The 19,428-nt window shown below is 65.1% G+C and overlaps 1 protein-coding gene across 1 annotated transcript; it reads right to left on the reverse strand.

Annotated features, from left to right (window-relative positions):
* Positions 1-1,405: 1,405 nt before the first annotated feature.
* On the reverse strand, positions 1,406-16,352 carry LOC137848903 (inosine-5'-monophosphate dehydrogenase 1-like). The gene is given in 18 exon segments (XM_068668393.1): positions 1,406-1,848; positions 2,433-2,455; positions 2,457-2,503; positions 2,506-2,516; positions 4,934-5,077; positions 5,166-5,307; positions 5,375-5,518; positions 5,631-5,726; positions 7,624-7,714; positions 7,805-8,004; positions 9,238-9,325; positions 10,345-10,376; positions 10,379-10,550; positions 10,657-10,731; positions 13,053-13,154; positions 13,431-13,479; positions 14,993-15,091; positions 16,248-16,352. Coding segments are annotated over 17 exon segments (1,635 nt in total). The 5' UTR covers position 15,091; positions 16,248-16,352; the 3' UTR covers positions 1,406-1,727.
* Positions 16,353-19,428: the final 3,076 nt, after the last annotated feature.

Genomic DNA, 19,428 nt, shown 5'->3' on the forward strand with positions numbered 1-19,428 from the left:
CACCCCCCATGTGTGGCACCACAGTGACCCCCCCATACTTGTGTGTCCCCCCCCAGGTGTCACCCTACCCAGCACCAGCCCCCCTGTGCCCCACAGGACCCCCCCCCTTTGCACCAAGATTTGGGCTGGATTTTGGACCCAGAGCCCCCCCCCCCCCCCGACCCCTGCACCCCCCCTCTCCAGGCTGAGCACCCCCAGCCCCCCAGCAGAGGGGTCCAGCCCCTGAGCACCCTTGTGCCCCCCTCTGGACCCCCTCCTCTCCGTGCACACCCATTGCACACCCCTTGCACAACCGCTGTCCCCATGCCACCACCGTGGGGCACGCTGACCCGGGGGGGTGCAGCAGTGGTGGGGGAGGGGGCACAGGTGTGCCGGGGTGCACAAACACACAGCAGGGCGTGCAAAGCTGGGTCACGCTGTGCAAGGCCACGCTCCTGCTGTGCACGCTCACAGCAGCGTGCAAAGGCACTCCTGCAGCGTGCAAACCTGCACCAGTGTGCAAGGCCGTGCAATGGTGTGAGCAGTGGTGTGCAATGGTGTGCAAGGCTGTGCAAAGCCATGCAAAGGTGTGCTAGGGCATGCAATGGTGTGCAAGGCTGTGCCATGATGTGCATGGCTGGGCCTGGTGTGCAAAGCTGTGCAATGGTGTACAAGGTCAGGCCTCGTGTGCAAAGCTATGCAATAGTGTGTAAAGCCATGCAATGGTGTGCTGTGGTGTGCAAGCCTGTGCAATGGTGTACAAAGTCGTGCAATGGTGTGCAAGGTTGGGCCTTGTGTGCAAAGCCATGCAATGGTGTGCTGTGGTGTGCAAGGCTGTGCCACGATGTGCAAGGTTGGGCCTCGTGTGCAAAGCTGTGCAATAGTGTGTAAAGCCACGCAATGGTGTGTTGGGGTGTGCAAGGCTGTGCAAGATCGTGCAGTGGTGTGCAAGGTTGGGCCTGGTGTGCAAAGCCATGCAATGGTGTGCAAAGCCATGCAATGGTATGCTGCAGTGTGCAAGGCTGTGCAATGGTGTGCAAGGTTGGGCCTTGTGTGCAAAGCCGTGCAATAGTGTGCAAAGCCATGCAATGGTGTGCTGGGGTGTGCAAACCTGTGCAATGGTGTGCTGCAGTGTGCAAGGCTGTGCAAGGCTGTGCTGCGGTGTGCAAGATCGTGCAGTGGTGTGCAAGGCTGGGCCTAGTGTGCAAAGCCATGCACTGGTGTGCAAAAGCTGTGCCAGACCATGCTGGGCTGCACCGTGAGCGTGCAAACCCCCACCCACCTTGTGTGCCCCCCCCCCCCTCATGGTGCAAGCCCCCCCTCCCAGGTCCCTCTATGCCCCCCCCCTCCCCACACACCCCCCCCCCCAGTGTCACGATGCTGGGGGTCCCGGGGGGGGGGGGACACAGACACATGCACACCCACGGATGCTCCAGCTCTTTATTTGTGGCCCCTCCGGGGACCCCCCCGGACCCCCCCCCCCAGCTCAGAGCCTGTCCCTAAGTGCCCGAGGGGCTGCAGGAGGGGGGGGTCCAATGCCCCCCCCCCCCAAAAACAGGAAGGGGGGGGGGGGGCGAAACTGGGGGGGGGTGCAAGCAGCGGACTACGTCCTACGCGCCCCTACAGGGCGCAGCACCCCTGGGGGGGGGGCCCAAAAGGGGGGGGGTGGTGGGGGGGGGTCCCGGCCCCCCCCCGCTGCCGAGGGGTCCAGCCCCGGCGCGGTGCCGCCGTCCCGGTGCTGCCGGTGCCTAGCGGCAGGGGGGGGGGGGGGCTGCGTGGTGGTGGTCGTGGGGGGGGGGCACGGGGGGGGGGGGGCCCGGTGGGGGACCCCCCCTCGAAGCCCCTCCTCGGTGCAGCCGCTTCTGGTAACTGGGGGGGGGGGACAAAATGGGGAGGGGGGGGGTCAGTGGGGGGGGGTTGAGGACCCCCCCCCCCCCCCCCACGACCCCCCCCCCAGTGGCTGGCACCACGTCAGATCCTGGGGGGGGGTGGGGGTGGGGGGGGGTGATGAGGGGGGTGGGGGGGGGGGTGGGAGGGGATGGGGACCCCCCCCCCACGACCCCCCCCCGTACTTACATGGCAGCACCGTGACGCTGTGGGGGGGGGGGGCGGCAGCAGGGGACAGAAGGGACAAGGTCACCAAGGTCACGACCCCACCGAGACCCCCCCCCAATCCGGCCCCCCCCCAGCCCCAGGGCCCCAATGCAGGACCTGAGGTGCCCCCCCCCCGCCCACCCCCCCCCCCACCAGGACACCCCCTCCCCTCCCAAGTGACCCCCCCCCGGGATGCCCCCCCACCCCCCCCCCAGGACCCCCCCCTCTCCCCAGGACCTCCACCCCCTCCCAAGTGACCCCCCCCCAGGGTGCCCCACCCCAGGACCCCCCCCCCCCTCTCCCCAGGACCCCCCCCACCCTGGGACCCCCCCCCCCCCATCCCCGGGGGGGTCACTCACGCGTGCAGGCCGTGCGCCCCCCCCCTCGGGCTGCGTGGCCATGGTGCGCTTCTCGAACTTCAGCTCCCCGAGTACATCATGGACCTGGGGGGGGGGGGGGGGACAATGACACCATGCCCCCCCCCCCCCCCTCCCTGTCACCCCCGGGGGGGTCCCCGTGGTCCTTGGGGGGGGGGTCTCCGTGCTCCCTGTCACCCCCAGGGTCCCCAAAATCCCCGTGGTCCCAATCATCTCCAGGGCCCCCCAGGGTCCTTCTGGGGTCCCCGTGGTCCCCATTGTCCCCAGGGTCCCCAAGTCCCTCTGGTCCCTGTCACCCCCATGGTTCCCCAAGTCCCCGTTGTCCCCCATTGTCCCCATGGTCCCCATCATCCCCAGGGTCCCCCCTGTGGCCCTTATGGGGTCCCATCGCTCCCTGTCACCCCCAGGGTCCCCACGGTACCCAAAGTCCCCTGTGGTCCCCAAGGTCCCCACGCTCCATTACCCCCTGGGACCCTGTGGTCCCCAGGGTCCTTATGGGGTCCCCATGCTCCCCGTCACCCCCAAGGTCCCCATGGCCCCAAGGTCCAAGTTCTCCATGGTCCCCAAGGTCCCCAATGTCCCCATGTCCACAAGATCCCCGTGTCCCCAAGGTCCCCATGGCCCCAAGGTCTCTGTGGTCCCCAAGGTCCCCAAGACCTAAGGTCCCCATGTTCTCAAGGTCCCCAAGGTCCCCGTGTTCCCATGGCCCAGGACCCTGTGACCCCAAGGTGCCCATGTCCCCATGTCCCCAAGGTCCCTGTGTCTCCAATGTTCCCAAGGTCCCCATGTCCTCACAGTCCCCATGGTCCCTCTCCATGTCCCCAAGGTCCCCAAGATCCCCATGTCCCCAAGATCCCGTGTCCCCAACACCTAAGGTCCCCAAGTTCCCTGTGTTCCCATGTCCCCAGGATCCCTGTGTCCCCAAGGCACCCATGGTACCCACATCCCCAAGGTCCCCATGGTCCCTCCCCATGTCCCCAAGGTCCCCAAAGTCCCTGTGTCCCCAAAGTCCCCGTGGTCCCCATGTCCCCAAGGTCCCCAACAGTCCCCATTTCCCCCAAAGTCCCCGTGTCCCCAAGACCCAAGGTGCCCATATCCCCAAGGTCCCCAAAGTCCCTGTGTCACCAAAGTCCCCGTGGTCCCCATGTCCCCAAGGTGCCCATATCCCCAAGATCCCTATGTCCCCACATCCCCAAGGTCCCCAACAGTCCTCCTGTCCCCAAAGTCCCTGTGTCCCCAAGGTGCCCATGGTACCCATATCCCCATGGTCCCCAACAGTCCCCATGTCCCCAAAGTCCCCGTGTCCCCAAGGTCCCAAAGGTCCCCAAGGTGCCCATGGTACCCACATCCCCAAGGTTCCCAAGATCCCCGTGTCCCCAGATCCCCATGTCCCCAAGATCCCCGTAGGTCCCCAAGGTCCCTCCCCATGTCCCCAAGGTCCCCATGTCCCCAAGGTCCTCAACAGTCCCTATTTCCCCAAAGTCCCCGTGTCCCCAAGACCCAAGGTGCCCATATCCGCAAGGTCCCCATGTCCCCACGTCCCCAAGGTCCCCAACATTCCCCCTGTCCCCAAAGTCCCTGTGTCCCCAAGACCCAAGGTCCCCATGTCCCCAAGGTGCCCACATCCCCAAGGTCCCCATGGTCCCTCCCCATGTCCCCAAGGTCCCCAAAGTCCCCGTGTCACTAAAATCCCTGTGGTCCCCATGTCCCCAAGGTCCCCAACAGCCCCCATTTCCCCAAAGTCTCTGTGTCCCCACAACCCAAGGTCCCCGTGTCCCCAAGGTCCCAAAGGTCCCAAAGGTCCCCAAGGTGCCCAAGGTGCCCATGGTACCCACATCCCCAAGGTTCCCAAGATCCCCGTGTCCCTAAGACCCAAGGTCCCCATGTCCCCAAGATCCCTAAGGTCCCCAAGGTCCCTGTGTTCCCATATCCCCAGGACCCCCGTGTTCCCAAGGTGCCCCTGTTCCCATGTCCCCAAGATCCCCATAGGTCCCCAAGGTCCCTCCTCATGTCCCCAAGGTCCCCAAAGTCCCTGTGTCACCAAAGTCCCCATGGTCCCCACGTCCCCAAGGTCCTCAACAGTCCCCATTTCCCCAAAGTCCCCGTGTCCCCAAGACCCAAGGTGCCCATACCTGCAAGATCCCTGTGTCCCCAGATCCCTGTGTCCCCACGTCCCCAAGGTCCCCATGTTCCCAAGGTCTCCCTGTTCCCATGTCCCCAAGATCCCCATAGGTCCCCAAGGTCCCTCCCCATGTCCCCAAGGTCCCCAAAGTCCCTGTGGTCCCCATGTCCCCAAGGTCCCCAACAGTCCCACTGTCCCCAAAGTCCCTGTGTCCCCAAGGTCCAAAAGGTCCCCAAGGTCCCCAACAGTCCCCATTTCCCCAAAGTCCCCATGTCCCCAAGACCCAAGGTGCCCATATCCCCAAGATCCCCGTGTTCAAACGTCCCCATGATCCCCGTGTCCCCAAGGTCCCCGCGCTCACCGCAGCAGGGACAGGCTGCGTGCGCCGATGTCCTGGCAGCCTCGCTGGATGCCGGCGATGAGGTAGGGCACGAACTTGTGGATGGAGCCCTTGTCCTGCAGCGAGCCTGACACCCCCTGCGCCACCTTCACCGGGTCACCCTCGCTGCGGGGGGACACGGCCGACGGGGCTCAGGGGTGGGCATGGACCCCGGGACCCCCTCCCCAAAAAAAAAAAACCACACCCCACAGACCTGAAATAGCGTTTTTGGCTGCCCCCTTGCTCCATGGCGTCGAGCGAGCCCATGCCGCGGTATTTTTTCAGCCGCACGCCCTCCGAGAAGAAATACTCGCCCGGCGCCTCCGTGGTGGCCGCCAGCAGGGACCCCATCATCACTGTGGGGTGGGGGCGCAGCCGTGACCCTGTCCCCATGTGTCCCACCCCCCCCGGGACCCCGCTCACCCGTGGATGCGCCCAGGGCCAGCGCCTTCACCACGTGCCCCACGGTGCGGATGCCGCCGTCGGCGATGACGGGCACCCCGAAACGCCGCGCGTACTCGGCCACCTTGTAGACGGCCGTGCCCTGGGGGCGGCCGCACGCCATCACTGGGGGGGGGGGGACGGGGACAGGGTGGGGGACACATAGACATACAGAGGTGGGTCGGGGGGAGGCGCGGGGGGAGGATTTGGGGGGTCTTTTTGGGGGGTCCCCGCGCACCTTCCTGGGTGATGCAGATGGAGCCGCAGCCCATGCCCACGCGCAGGGCGTCCACGCCGGCGTCGATGAGGTTTTTGGCTTGGGCTGCTGTCACCACTGAGCGTCCCGTGGGGACACGGGGTGTGTCACCGAGTAGGGACGGGGCCCCCCGCCCCGCAGCCCCCCACCCCGCAGCCCCACAGCCACCCCAAATGTTGCCCCGCAGCATCCCCAGCCCAGCCGCACGGTGCCACGGTTGCGCACCCCAATTGCCCCCTTGATGTCCCACAGTGCCCCATCCCCTGCCCCACAGCGCCCCAAATCTGCACCCCACAGCACCCCACAACCTGCCCCACTGCCAGCCCCATGGCACCCCAACCCTTGCACCATGACACCCCAAACCTCACCCCACGGCACCCCAAATCCCTGCCCCACAGCACCCCAAACCCTTCCCACTGCCAGCCCCATGGCACCCCAACCCATGCACCATGGCACCCCAAACCTCACCCCATGGCATCCCAAATCTCTGCCCCATGGCACCCCAAACCCTTGCCCTATGGCAACCCAAACCCTTCCCACTGCCATCCCCACGGCACCCCAACCCACGCACCATGGAACCCCAATCCTTGCACCATGGCACCCCAACCCTTCCCCACTGTCAGCCCCGTGGCACCCCAAACCCTGCCCCATGGCACCCCAAACCTCACCCCATGGCACCCCAACTCCTGCCCCATGGCACCCCAAATCCCCGCCCCATGGCACCCCAAAACCTCTCCACTGCCAGCCCCATGACACCCCAACCCTTGCACCATGGCACCCCAACCCCTCCCCACTGTCAGCCCCGTGGCACCCCAAACCTCACTCCATGGCACCCCAAACCTTGCACCATGGCACCCCAAACCCTCCCCACTGCCAGCCCTGTGGCACCCCAAACTCTGCCCCATGGCACCCCAAACCTCACCCCATGACACCCCAATCTTGCACCATGGCACCTCAAACCGCAACCCCTGGCACCCCAACTCCTGCCCCATGGCACCCCAAACTCACCCCACAGCACCCCAAACTCACCCCACAGCACCCCAAAACCTGTCCCACTGCCAGCCCCATGGCACCCTAACCCTTGCACCATGGCACCCCAAACCTCACCCCATGGCACTCCAAATCCCTGCCCCATGGCACCCCAACCCCTGCCCATTGCCAGCCCTGTGGCACCCCAAACCCATCCCCATGGCACCCCAAACCTTGCACCATGGCACCCCAAACCCTCCCCACTGCCAGCTCCATGGCACCCCAAACCTCACCCCATGGCACCCCAACCCCTGCCCCACAGCACCCCAAAACCTGCCCCATTGCCAGCCCCGTGGCACCCCAAACCCATGCACCATGGCACTCCAAACCTGCCCCATGGCACCCCAAAACCTTCCCCACTGCCAGCCCCATGGGACCCCAGACCATACACCAAGGCACCCCAACTCCTGCCCCATGGCACCCCAAACCCCACCCCACAGCACCCCAACCCCTCCCCACTGCTAGCCCTGTGGCACCCCAACCCTTGCACCATGGCACCTCAAACCTCACCCCACGGCACCCCAACCCCTGCCCCACAGCACCCCAAAACCTGCCCCATTGCCAGCCCCATGGCAACCCAAACCATGCACCATAGCACCCAAAACCTGACCCCACGGCACCCCAAACCCATCCCCACGGCACCCCAACCCTTGCCCCATGGCACCCCAAACCTCACCCCATGGCACCCCAAAACCTGTCCCACTTCCAGCCCCATCGCACCCCAACCCATGCACCCCTGCCCCATGGCACCCCAAATCCCTGCCCAATGCCAGCGCCATGGCACCCTGAACCCTGCCCCATGGCAACCCAAATCTCACCCCACGCCACCCCAACCCTTACCCCACAACCCCCACCACCCCCACACCCCGCGTGGGATTTTGGGGTGTCACCCCCCTCCCCTCACCCCCCACACCCCCCTCACCCCTTTTCACCCCCCCTCACCCACCGTTGCCCCCGATGACCTGCAGCTCGGGGTACTTCTGCTTGATGTAGTGGATCATGGCCACTTGGTACACCGAGTTCCCCTGCGACGAATCCTTTGGGGGGCGCACGGGGCCGGGGATGGCACGGGGGGCGCACGAGACCCCCCCCAAAAAAAAAAAAAACCCCGTGACCCCCCCACCCACCAGCACCACCACGTCGACGCGGGCTTGCACCAGGAGGTCCAGGCGGTATTTGTCGTCCTCGCGCGTCCCCAGGGCGGCCCCGCAGAGCAGCTGCTTGCGCGCGTCCTTGGAGGCCAGCGGGAAGTCGCGGTTCTTCTGCAGGTCGCTGCGCGCGATGATGGCCACCAGCTCGTCGCTCTCGTTCACGATGGGAAGCTTGCCTGGTTGTGGGGTTTGGGGTCAGGGGTTGGGGTTGGGGATGGGGTTTGGGTTGGCAGCTTACAATGGAGTTTGGGGTTGGGGATGGTGCTTGGGATGGGATTTGGGGTTGGGGATGGGGTTTGAGATGGGATTTGGGGTCGGGGATAGGGTTTTGGGTCGGGGATGGGGTTTGGGATCGGGGATGGGGTCAGGGTCAGGGTTTGAGATGGGGTTTGGGGTCAGGGTTTGGGGTTGGGGATGGCGCTTGGGATGGGGTTTGGGGTTGGGGTCTGGGGTTGGCACTTGGGGTTGGGGATGGCATCAGGGATGGGGTTCAGGTCAGGGATGGGGTTTGGGGTCGAGGTCAGGGTTTGAGATGGGGTTTGGGGTTGGGGATGGGGTTTGGGATGGGATTTGGGGTCGGGGATGGCACCAGGGATGGGGTTCAGGGTCAGGGATGGGGTTTGGGGTCGAGGATGGGGTTGGGGATGGGGTTTGGGATGGGGTTTGGGGTCGGGGATGGGGTTGGGGTCGGGGTTTGGGGTTTGGGGTCAGGGTTTGGGGTTGGGGATGGTGCTTGGGATGGGATTTGGGGTCAGGGTTTGGGGTTTGAGATGGGGTTTGGGGTCAGGGTTTGGGTTTGGGGATGGGGATGGTGTTTGGGATGGGATTTGGGGTTGGGGTTGGGGTTTGAGATGGGGTTTGAGATGGAATTTGGGGTCGGGGATGGGGTTTGGGGTCAGGGTTGGCACTTGGGGTCAGGAATGGGGTTTGAGGTCTGGGTTTGGAGTTCGGGTCGGGGATGGGGTTTGGGGTTGGCGCTTGGGGTCAGGGATGGCATCAGGGATGGGGTTGGGGTCAGCGTTTGGGATGGGGTTTGGAGTCAGGGATAGGGTTTGGGGTCGGGATGGCATCAGGGATGGGGTTCAGGGTCAGGGATGGAGTTCGGGGTTTGGGGTCCAGGATGGGGTTTGGGGATGGCATTTGTGGTCAGCGCTTAGGAAGGGTTTTGGGTCAGGGTTGACACTTGGGTTCGGGGATGGTATCAGGGATCAGGTTTGGATCGGGGATGGCATCAGGAATGGGGTTTGAGGTTGGGGTCAGGGATGGGGCTGGTGTTTGGGGACAGCATTTGGGGTCGGCGCTTCGGATGGGGTTTGGGGTTGGAAGTTGGTGTTTGGGGTCGGGGTCAGGGATGGCGTCAGGGACGGGGTTTGGGGTTGGGGTTTGGGGTGGGGGTTTGGGGTCAGTACCCTTCTTGCTGCGCTGCAGGATCTCGTTGGCTTCCTTGAGGGTGACGCCGGCCGGGGCCACCACCAGCTCGTTGCGTTTGGTCATCACCTGCGGGAACGGGCCGGGGGCACCGGGGTGATGGTGGACCCCAAAGGGACCCGTGTGACCCCACAACACCGCCCATCATCCTGCATCCCGACCCATCCCATCCCCACCCCAATCCATCCCCATCCCATCCCTACCCTGTCCCCATCCCATATCCCGTCTCCATCCCCATCCCATCTCCATTCTGTCCCAATCCCATCCCACCCCCAATCCCTCCCTTTCCCCAACCCATCCCATATCCCCATCCCCTCCCCAATCCCCCATCCCATATCCTTATCCCATCCCATATCCCTGTCTCCATCCCCATCCCATCCCCATCCTGTCCCGATCCCAATCCCATCTCGTACCCCCATCCCATCTCCCAATCCCACCCCATCCCAAACCATCCCATATCTGCATCCTGTCCCCTCCCATCCCCATCCCAAATCCCTCCCCATCCCATATCCTTGTCTCCATCTCCATCCTGGCCCCATCCTGCCCCTATCCCATATCCCCTACCCAATCCATCCCAATCCCCTCCCCATCCCAATCCCATTTCCATCCCATCCCCATCCCATATCCCCACCCCAATTCCCTGTCCCCATCCCATCCCCAATCCCACCCCAATTCCCCATCCCATCCCCTCATCCCCATCCCATATCCCTGTCTCCATCCCCATCCTGTCTCCCAATCCCATCCCATATCCCCATCCCATCCCCAATCCCATTCCAATTCCCCACCCCAATCCCCTCCCCATATCCCTGTCTCTATTCCCATCCCATCCCCAATCCCATCCCAATTCCCAATCCATTTCCATCCCATCCCCACCCCATATCCCTATCCCATCCCCAATCCCATATCCCCACCCCATCCCCTCCCCAACTCCCCATCCCATATCCCTGTCTCCATCCCCATCCCATCCCCATCCCATATCTGTCTCCATCCTCATCCCCATCCCATCCCCAATCCCATCCAATTCCCAATCCCAATCCCATCCCCACCCCACACCCCCACCCCACACCCCCACCCCATATCCCCCCCACCTGGCTGAGGTGCGTGCCGCGCTCCCTATGGGCAGGAAGTCGATGTCCCTGGAGGTGACGATCCCCTCCAGCCGGCTCCCCATGCGCCCGTTTTGGGTCAGGGGGATCCCCGAAAACCCGTGCCTCATTTTGGCTTCCAGCACGTCCCCCACCGTGTGCGCCGGGCTCAGCACCACCGGCTCCGTGATGAACCCCTGCTCGAAGCGCTTTTTGGGGGGGGGACACGATGGTGGGGTCGTGGGGGGGCTCTCCGGAAGGGTTATGGGGTCAGTGGGGGTGCGGGTTTTTGGGGTCTCGTGTCCCCCCTTTTACCTTGACCTTGCGCACTTCGTTGGCCTGGAACTCGGGGGTGCAGTTGTGGTGGATGATGCCGATGCCGCCCATCAGCTGGGGGGGGGGGGCAGCGGGGGCACAGTGGCAACGGGGGGGGGGCACCCCCACCCCGCCCTGCGCCCCCAAAGTGTAAAGTGATGGGTACCCCGACCCCGCACCCCAAAACCATAAAGTGATGGGTACCCCAACCCCGCACCCCAAACTGGGCAGGGGGGACACCCCAATGCCATAAAGTGATGGGCACCCCGACCCCGCACCCCCAAAATGTGCACCCCCCCCCCCATAACCATACAGCATGGGCACCCCAAATGTACACCCCAAAACCATAAAGTGATGGGCACCCCGACCCTGCACCCCCAAAACGTGCACCCCCCCAAACCACACAGCACGGGCACCCCAACCCCGCACCCCAAACAGGGTGGGGGGCACCCCAAATGTACACCCCAAAACCATAAAGTGATGGGCACCCTGACCCCAAACCGGGCAGGGGGGCACCCCAAATCATAAAGCAATGGGCACCCCAAACATACACCCCAAAACTATAAAGCGATGGGCACCCTGACCCCAAACCAGGCGGGGGGGCACTCCAAATTGTAAAGCAATGGGCACCCCAAATATACACCCCAAAACCATAAAGTGATGGGCACTCCAACCCCACACCCCCAAAATGTGCACCCCCCCCCATAACCACACAGCGTGGGCACCCCAACCCTGCACCACCCCAAATCCATAAAGCGATGGGCACCCCACACCCCCAAAATGTGCACCCCCCCAACCACACCAACCCTGCACCACCCCAAAGCGTAAAGTGATGGGCACCCTGACCCCACAACCCAAACCAGGCAGGGGGGCACTCCAAATGTGCACCCCAAAACCCTAAAGTGATGGGCACCCTGACCCCAAACCAGGCAGGGGAGCACCCCAAGTTGTAAAGTGATGGGCACCCCAAATGTACACCCCAAAACCATAATGTGATGGGCACCCCAACCCCAAACCCCAAACGTGCACCCCCCCAACCACACAGTATGGGCACCCCAACCCTACACCCACCCCCAAATTAATAGAGGGGTGCACATCCCAATCCTGCTCCCCAAAACCATAAAGTGATGGGCAACCTGACCCTGTACCCCAAACCAGGCAGGGGGGGCACCCCAAATGTGCCCCCCAAAATAATGCAGGGATGTGCACCCGGACCCTGTACCCCCGATCACACAGATGTGGGCACCCCAAATGTGCACCCAAAACTGTAAAGGGATGGGCACCCCGACCCTGCACCCCAAACCTGCACAGGGTGGGCACCCCAAATGCGCACCCCCAAACCAGATGTGTTGGTTATCCCAAATCTTTAACCCTCCAAAATAACACAGGGGTGAGCACCCCAACCCCAAACCCCCAAACCATAATGTGATGGGGATCCCGACCCCGTGCCCCAAACCTGCAGGGGGTGGGCACCCCAAATGCGCACCCCAAACCAGATGTGTTGGTTACCCCAAATCCGTATCCCCCAAAATAACACAGGGGCGAGCACCCCAACCCCACACAAGGGTGAGCACCCCAACTCTATACAGGGATGGGCACCCCAACCCCACACCCCCGAACCATAATGTGATGGGCACCCTGACCCCATACCCCAATCCTGCATGGGGTGGGCACCCCAAATGTGCACCCCCCAACCAGATGGGCTGTTACCCCAAATCTGTATCCCCCAAAATAACACAGGGGTGAGCACCCCAACCCCATACAAGGGTGAGCACCCCAACTCTATACAGGAATGGGCACCCCATACCATAATGTGATGGGGACCCTGACCCTACACCCCAATCCTACATGGGGTGGGCACCCCAAACGCGCACCCCCAAACCAGATGGGCTGTTACCCCAAATCTGTATCCCCCAAAATAACACAGGGGCGTGCACCCCAACCCCACACAGGGGTGAGCACCCCAACCCCACACCCCCAAACCATAATGTGATGGGGACCTTACCCTATACCCCAAACCCACATAGGGGTGGGCACCCCAAATGTGCACCCTCAACAAGATGGGGTGGGTACCCTAAATTCATAACCCCAAAAATAACACAGGGGTGAGCACCCCAACCCCACACCCCAAACCATAGTGTGATGGGGACCCTGACCCCACACCCCAAACCTGAACAGGGTGGGCACCCCAAATGCGCACCCCAAACCAGATGTGTTGGTTACCCCAAATCTGTATCTCCCAAAATAACACAGGGGCGCGCACCCCAACCCCACACAGGCGCAAGCACCCCAACCCCACACCCCAACCCATACCGTGACGTACACCCTGACCCCACACCCACCCCCCCAGCCCCCCCAAAATCCCGGGGTGCCCCCCCCCCCCCAAAAAAGCTCACCGCCATGGCGATGGCCATATCGGACTCGGTGACGGTGTCCATGGGGGACGAGATGAGCGGGGTCTTCAGCGTGATCTTACGGGTCAGCGCCGACGTCAGGTCCTGGGGGGGCCGAGAGACCCTCTCCTCCCTGCCCCCCCCCACCGTGGGGACCCCCCCCGAACCCCAACCCCCCCCCCGAACCCCAAACTCCCGCCCCCCACCCCAACCCATCATCACCGTGCCACCCCAAAAGCCCAAGGGATGTGGGTGGGGGTCACCCCCTTGCCCCCCCGTCCAAGACACCCCATGTTTGGGGGGGGTCACGGTGACACTTGGGGGGCGCGGGGGGGGGTCCCAGGGATGTCACCGAGGGGGGGGGACGGGGACAGGACCCACCACCTCGTCGGCCGTGAAGTCGATGAAGCCGGGCAGGATGAGGAAGTCGCTGCGGGGGAGGCGTTGGGGGGGGGGTCACCTATGGGGGTCCCCCCAGTCCTGGCACCCCAAGGGACGTGGGGGGGGGGGGGCGAGGGGGGGGGTATGGGGACAAGGGGAGCTCATGGGGGGGGGTGGGGTGGGGATATTTGGGGTGGTCTCATGGGGATGGTGGGGTTCAGGGACCCTGGTGCCATTACTGGGTATGGAGAGGGGTTGGGGACCCCCAAACTGGGGTGGGGACCCCTGAACTGGGGAACCCTAAACTGGGCTGGGGACCCCTGAACTGGGAGCCCCTGAACTGGGGTGGGGACCCCTGAACTGGGGAACCCCCAAACTGGGGTGGGGACCCCTGAACTGGGCTGGGGACCCCTGAGCCAGGCCCAGCTGGGGACCCCCAAACTGGGCTGGGGATCCTTGGGCCAGGTTGGGGATCCCAAACTGGGCTGGGGACCCCAAACTGGTCTGGGGACTCATAAACTGGGGGGCCAAGTTGGGCCCAGCTGGGGGCCCCTGAACCAAGCTGGGGACCCTAAACTGGGCCAGGGACCCCCAAACCGAGCCTGGTTGGGGACCCTGGAACTGGGCTGGGGACCCCCAAACTGGGCCGGGGACCCCTGAACTGGTTAGGGGACTCCCAAATAGGGTTGGGGACCCCTAGGCTGGGCACCCCTGAGCTGGGCTGGGGACCCTTGGGCCACGCTGGGGACCCCCAAACCAGGGCTTGGGACCTCTGGGCCAGGCAGGGGATCCCAAATCAGGCTGGGGACCCCTGAACTGGGGAACCCTAAACCGGGCTGGGGTCCCCCAAACTGGGCCCAGCTGGGGACCCCAAACTGAGCTGGGGACCCCAAACTGGGCTGAGGATCCCTGGGCCAGGCAGGGGACCCCCAAACTGTGCTGGGAACCCCCAAACTGGGCCCAGCCGGGGACCCCCGCACTGGGCTGGGAACCCCAAACCGGGCTGGGGACCCTTGAACTGGGGAATCCTAAAGCAGGCTGGGGACCCCAAACTGGGATGGGGATTCCTGGGCCAGGCTGGGGACCCCCAAATTGGGCTTGGAACCCCCAGGCCAGGCTGTGCACCCCAAAACTGGGCTGGGGACCCTTGGGTGAGACTGGGGACCCCTGAACTGGGCTGGGAACCCCCAAGCTGGGCTGGGAACCCATAAACTGGGGAATCCTAAACTGGGCTGGGGACCTCAAACTGGGCCAGGGAACCCTAAACTGGGCTGGGGACCCCTGGGCCAGGCAGGGGACCCCCAAACCATGCTGGGGACCCCTGAACCGGGCTTGGGACCCCCAAACTGGGCTGGGACCCCATAAACCGGCTCCCCTTTTGGGGTCCCCCTTTTGGGATCCCCTTGCGTGAGCCCAGGGACCCCAAAACCAGGCTGGGCACCCCCAAACCACACTGGGCACCCCGGAACCGGGCCGTTTGTTGTGGGGTGGTGCAGGGGGGGGGTGTGGGGGTGATGGTGCAGTATGGGGCCGTGCCCCCCCAAACCCCCCCCACCCCATACTTGTAGGTGAGGCCGTCGGCGGTGGCGAAGAGCTGCTGGGCGCTCAGCCCGTCCTCGGGCACGTAACCGGTGCCGCCGCTGATCAGGTAGTCAGCCATGCTGGGAGGGGGGGCACCGGGGGGGGGGGGACACTGGTCCCAATCCCAATCCCAATCCTGGTCCTGATCCCAATTCCAGCCCCGATCCCAATCCCAATCCCAGTCCCAATCCCAGTCCCAATTCCAGCCCCGATCCCATTCCCGATCCCAGTGCAGGGCGGTGGCGGATGGGGGGGGTCACCGGGGGGGGGACACTGGTCCCAATCCCAATCCCAGTCCCAATCCCAGTCCCAGTCCCAATCCCGATCCCAATTCCAGCCCCGATCCCATTCCCAATCCCATTCCCAGTGCAGGGCGGTGGCAGAGGGGGGGGGTGGTCACTGGTCCCAATCCCAATCCCAGTCCCGATCCCAATCCTGGTCCCAATCCCGATCCCAGTCCCAATTCCAGCCCCGATCCCAATCCCAATCCCATTCCTGATCCCAGTGCAGGGCGGTGGTGGAGGGGGGGGGTCACCGGGGGGGGGGGTCACCGGTCCCAATCCCAATCCCAGTCCCAGTCCCAGTCCCGATCCCAATTCCAGCCCCAATCCCAATCCCAGCCCCGATCCCAATCCCAGTGCAGGGCGGTGGCGAGGGGGGGGGTCACCGGGGTGGGGGGGGGTCACCAGTCCCAATCCCAGTCCCGATCCCGATCCCAATCCCAATCCCGGTCCTGGTCCCAATCCCGATCCCATTCCTGATCCCAGTGCAGGGCGGTGCCGGGGGGGGTCACCCGGGGGGGGGACACCGGTCCCAATCCCAATCCCAGTCCTGGTCCCAATCCCAGTCCCGATCCCAATCCCAGCCCCGATCCCGATCCCATTCCCGGTGCAGGGCGGTGCCGGGGGGGGGTTAACGGGGGGGGGGGGGGCCCCGCAGCTCCGCCCCGGGGGAGGCACCGGCGGCCGCCGCAGCCCCCCCCGCGCCTCCCGGCGTGCCCCGGCGCCGCCCCGCTGTGCTCCAGTACGGCCCAGTATAGCCCAGTATAGCCCAGTATGGGCCAGTACGCCCCCCCCGGCTGCTGCCCCCCAGCCTCGGTAACTCCAGCTGCCTCCCAGTAGCCCCCAGTAAGGCCTGACTGCATCCCAGTAAGCTCCCAGTAGCATCCGGCTGCTGGCTGCCAGCCCCCAGTAGCTCCCAGTGCTTCCAGATTATGTCCCAGTTTCCTCCTTTTACCTCCCAGTACTTCCCCTGCAAGGCTCCCAGTAAGTCCCAGTGCTTCCAGTGCATGCCCCAGTACATCCCAGTGCTGCCCCCACCCCCCAGTAACCCTCAGTACCCCCAGTTCTTCCGGACCAGTTCCCTCCCAGTACCCCCAGTAGTGCTGGGCCAGCTCCCTGTTCCCCCCCCAGTGTTCCCCCCCCCAACCCCCAGTAACTCCCAGTAACTCCAGCACTGCTGGACCAGTTCCTAGGTCCCAACCAGTAACCCCCAGTCACTCCCAGTCCTGCTGGGCCGGCTCCCAGTTCCCTCCCAGCACCCACCAGTACCAACCCCCCAGCAACTCCCAGTGACCCCCAGCACTGTTGGGCCAGCTCCCAGTTCCCTCCCAGTATCCCCAGTCTTGTTCCCCCCATCCCCCAGTTCCCTCCCAGTACCCCCAGCCCTGCTGAACCAGCTCCCAGCTCCTTCCCCGTTCCCTCCCAGTATCCCCAGTGTTGCTCCCCCCACACCCCAGTACCCCAGGCCCTGCTGGACCAGTTCCCAGTTCCCCCCCAGTCACTCCCAGTACCCTCCAGCACTGCTGGACCAGCTCCCAGTTCCCTCCCAGTCCCTCCCAGTACACCCCTAGCCCTGTTGGACCAGCTCCCAGTTCCCCCCAGTAACTCCCAGTACCCCCCAGCACTGCTAGACCAGCTCCCAGTTTCCTCCCAGTACCCCCCAGTACGCCCCTAACCCTGCTGGACCAGCTCCCAGTCCCCCCCAGTCACTCCCAGTACCCCCCAGTTCCTTCCCGGTCCCTCTCAGTCACTCCTAGTCCCCCCCCAGTTCCCTCCCAGTACCCCCCTAGCCCTGTTGGACCAGCTCCCAGTTTCCCCCAGTCACTCCCAGTGCCCCCCAGTAGTGTTGGACCAGCTCCCAATTCCCTCCTAGTCACTCCCAGTGCCCCTCAGTTCCCTCCCAGTGTCCCCCAGTCACTCCCAGTCCCCCCCAGTTCCCTCCCAGTGCCCCCCCAGTACTCCCCCAGCCCTGGCGGACTAGCTCCCAGTTCCTCCACTCACTCCCAGTACCTCCCAGTAGTGCTGGACCAGCTCCCAGTTCCATCCTAGTCCACCCCAGTGCCCCCCAGTTCCCTCCCAGCCCCCCCCAGTACTCCCCCAGCCCTGTTGGACCAGCTCCCAGTTCCCCCCAATCACTCCCAGTACCTCCCAGTAGTGCTGGACCAGCTCCCAATTCCCTCCTAGTCCCCCCCAGTTCCCTCCTACTGCATCCCAGTTACTCCCAGTGCCCCCCAGTTCCCTCCCAGCCCCCCCCAGTACTCCCCCAGCCCTGGCGGACTGGCTCCCAGTTCCCCCCAGTCACTCCCAGCGCCCCCCAGTAGTGCTGGACCACCTCCCATTTCCCTCCTAGTCCCCCCCAGTCACTCCCAGTTCCCTCCCAGTTCCCTCCCAGTGCCCCCCAGTCACTCCCAGTACCTCCCAGCACTGCTGGACCACCTCCCAGTTCCCTCCCAGTCCCCCCAGTCACTCCCAGTTCCCCCCAACCCCCCCCCCAGCCCTGGCGGACGAGCTCCCAGTTCCCCCCCAGTCCCTCCCAGTGCTCCCAGTACCTGTGCCGCCCCTCTCCCATCCCGGTCCCGCAGCGCAGCGGCCCCCGCCCGGGAGGCTCCGCGCCCGGCCCCGCCCTCCCCGCGCCGCTGCGCCAGCCCCGGCCCCGCCCCCTCCGTGACCACGCCCCCGGCCACGCCCCCTTATCTGCATAACCACGCCCCCTCTCTGCATAGCTACACCCACCCGCCCCGGCCACGCCCCCCTCCGTGGCCACGCCCCCTTATCTGCATGGCCACACCCACCCAGCCCAGGCCACGCCCCCTCCCTGCCCCCCGGCCCCGCCCCTCCACCCCAAGCCCCGCCCCCAGCCCCGCCCCCCCGGGATGCTGGGGGGGGCACCGGCTGCTGGGACCCCCCCCCGGGTCTCAGCCCCGGCTTTGGGGGTGTCCCCGAGCTCGGGGTGCCCCCCCCCTCTTGTTCAGGGCCCCCCCCCTTTATTTTGGGTGCCCCCCCTTGCTCTGGGTGCCCCCCCCCATTCTGGGTGCCCCCCCTTATTTCAGGCCCCCCCCTTTTTTTGTGTGCCCCCCCCGTATTTTGGGTGTCCCCCCCTTTATCTGGGTCTCCCCCCACTATTTTGGGTGCCCCCCTTGCTCTGGGTGCCCCCTTATTTAGGTGCCCCCCCCCGGTATTTTGGGTGCCCCCCCACTTTATTTAGGTGCCCTCCCTCGCTCTGGGTGCCCCCCCCCGGTATTTTGGGTGCCCCCCCCTATTCTGGGTGCCCCCCCCCCCCCCCATTCTGAGTGCCCCCCCATTCTGAGTGCCCCCCCCTCGCTCTGGGTGCCCTCTTATTCTGGGTGCCCCCCCCTTTATTTGGGTACCCCCCCATTCTGGGTGCCCCCCCCCTTCCCCCCTTTCTCTGGGTGTCCCCCGCTGCTCTGCCCCCCCCCCCTTATTTGGTCCCCCCCCCCCTTTATTTTGGGTACCCCCTTGCTCTGGATGCCCCCCCCCCCATTCTGAGTGCCCCCCCCTTTATTTGAGTGCCCCCCCTGCTCTGGGTGCCCCCCCCCTTCATCTGAGTGACCCCCCATTCTGAGTGCCCCCCCCTTTATCTGGGTACCCCCTCCTTGCTCTGGGTGCCCCCCCCTTATCTTGGGTGCCCCCCCACTATTTTGGGTGCCCCCCCTTCCACTGGGTCCCCCCCCCATTCTTTGGGGTGCCCCCCCTTCCACTGGGTCCCCCCCCCATTCTTTGGGGTGCCCCCCCTTGCTTTGGGTGCCCCCCCTTTATCCGGGTACCCCCCCCTTCTTTTGGGTGCCCCCCCCATTCTGAGTGCCCCCCCCCTTATTCTGGGTGCTCCCCTTGCTCTGGGTGCCCCCACCCTTTATCTGGGTGCCCCCCCCTTATCTTGGGTGCCCCCCCACTATTTTGGGTGCCCCCCTATTCTGGGTGCCCCCCAATCTGAGTGCCCCCCCCTCTGAGTGCCCCCTTTTCTGGGTGCCCCCCCCCCATTCTGACGTGCCCCCCCTTTCCCTGGGTGCCCCCCCCCGCTCTGGGTGCCCCCCCTTCCCCTCCCCCCCCCGCGGGGGGCCGGGTGCTGTTTGTGCCTTTCGGCGCTAACGAGCCCCGGGGGAGGCACTGGGGAGGCA

The sequence above is a fragment of the Anas acuta genome, unplaced genomic scaffold, assembly GCF_963932015.1.
Source record: "Anas acuta unplaced genomic scaffold, bAnaAcu1.1 SCAFFOLD_394, whole genome shotgun sequence".
NCBI classification, from domain to species: Eukaryota; Metazoa; Chordata; class Aves; order Anseriformes; family Anatidae; genus Anas; species Anas acuta.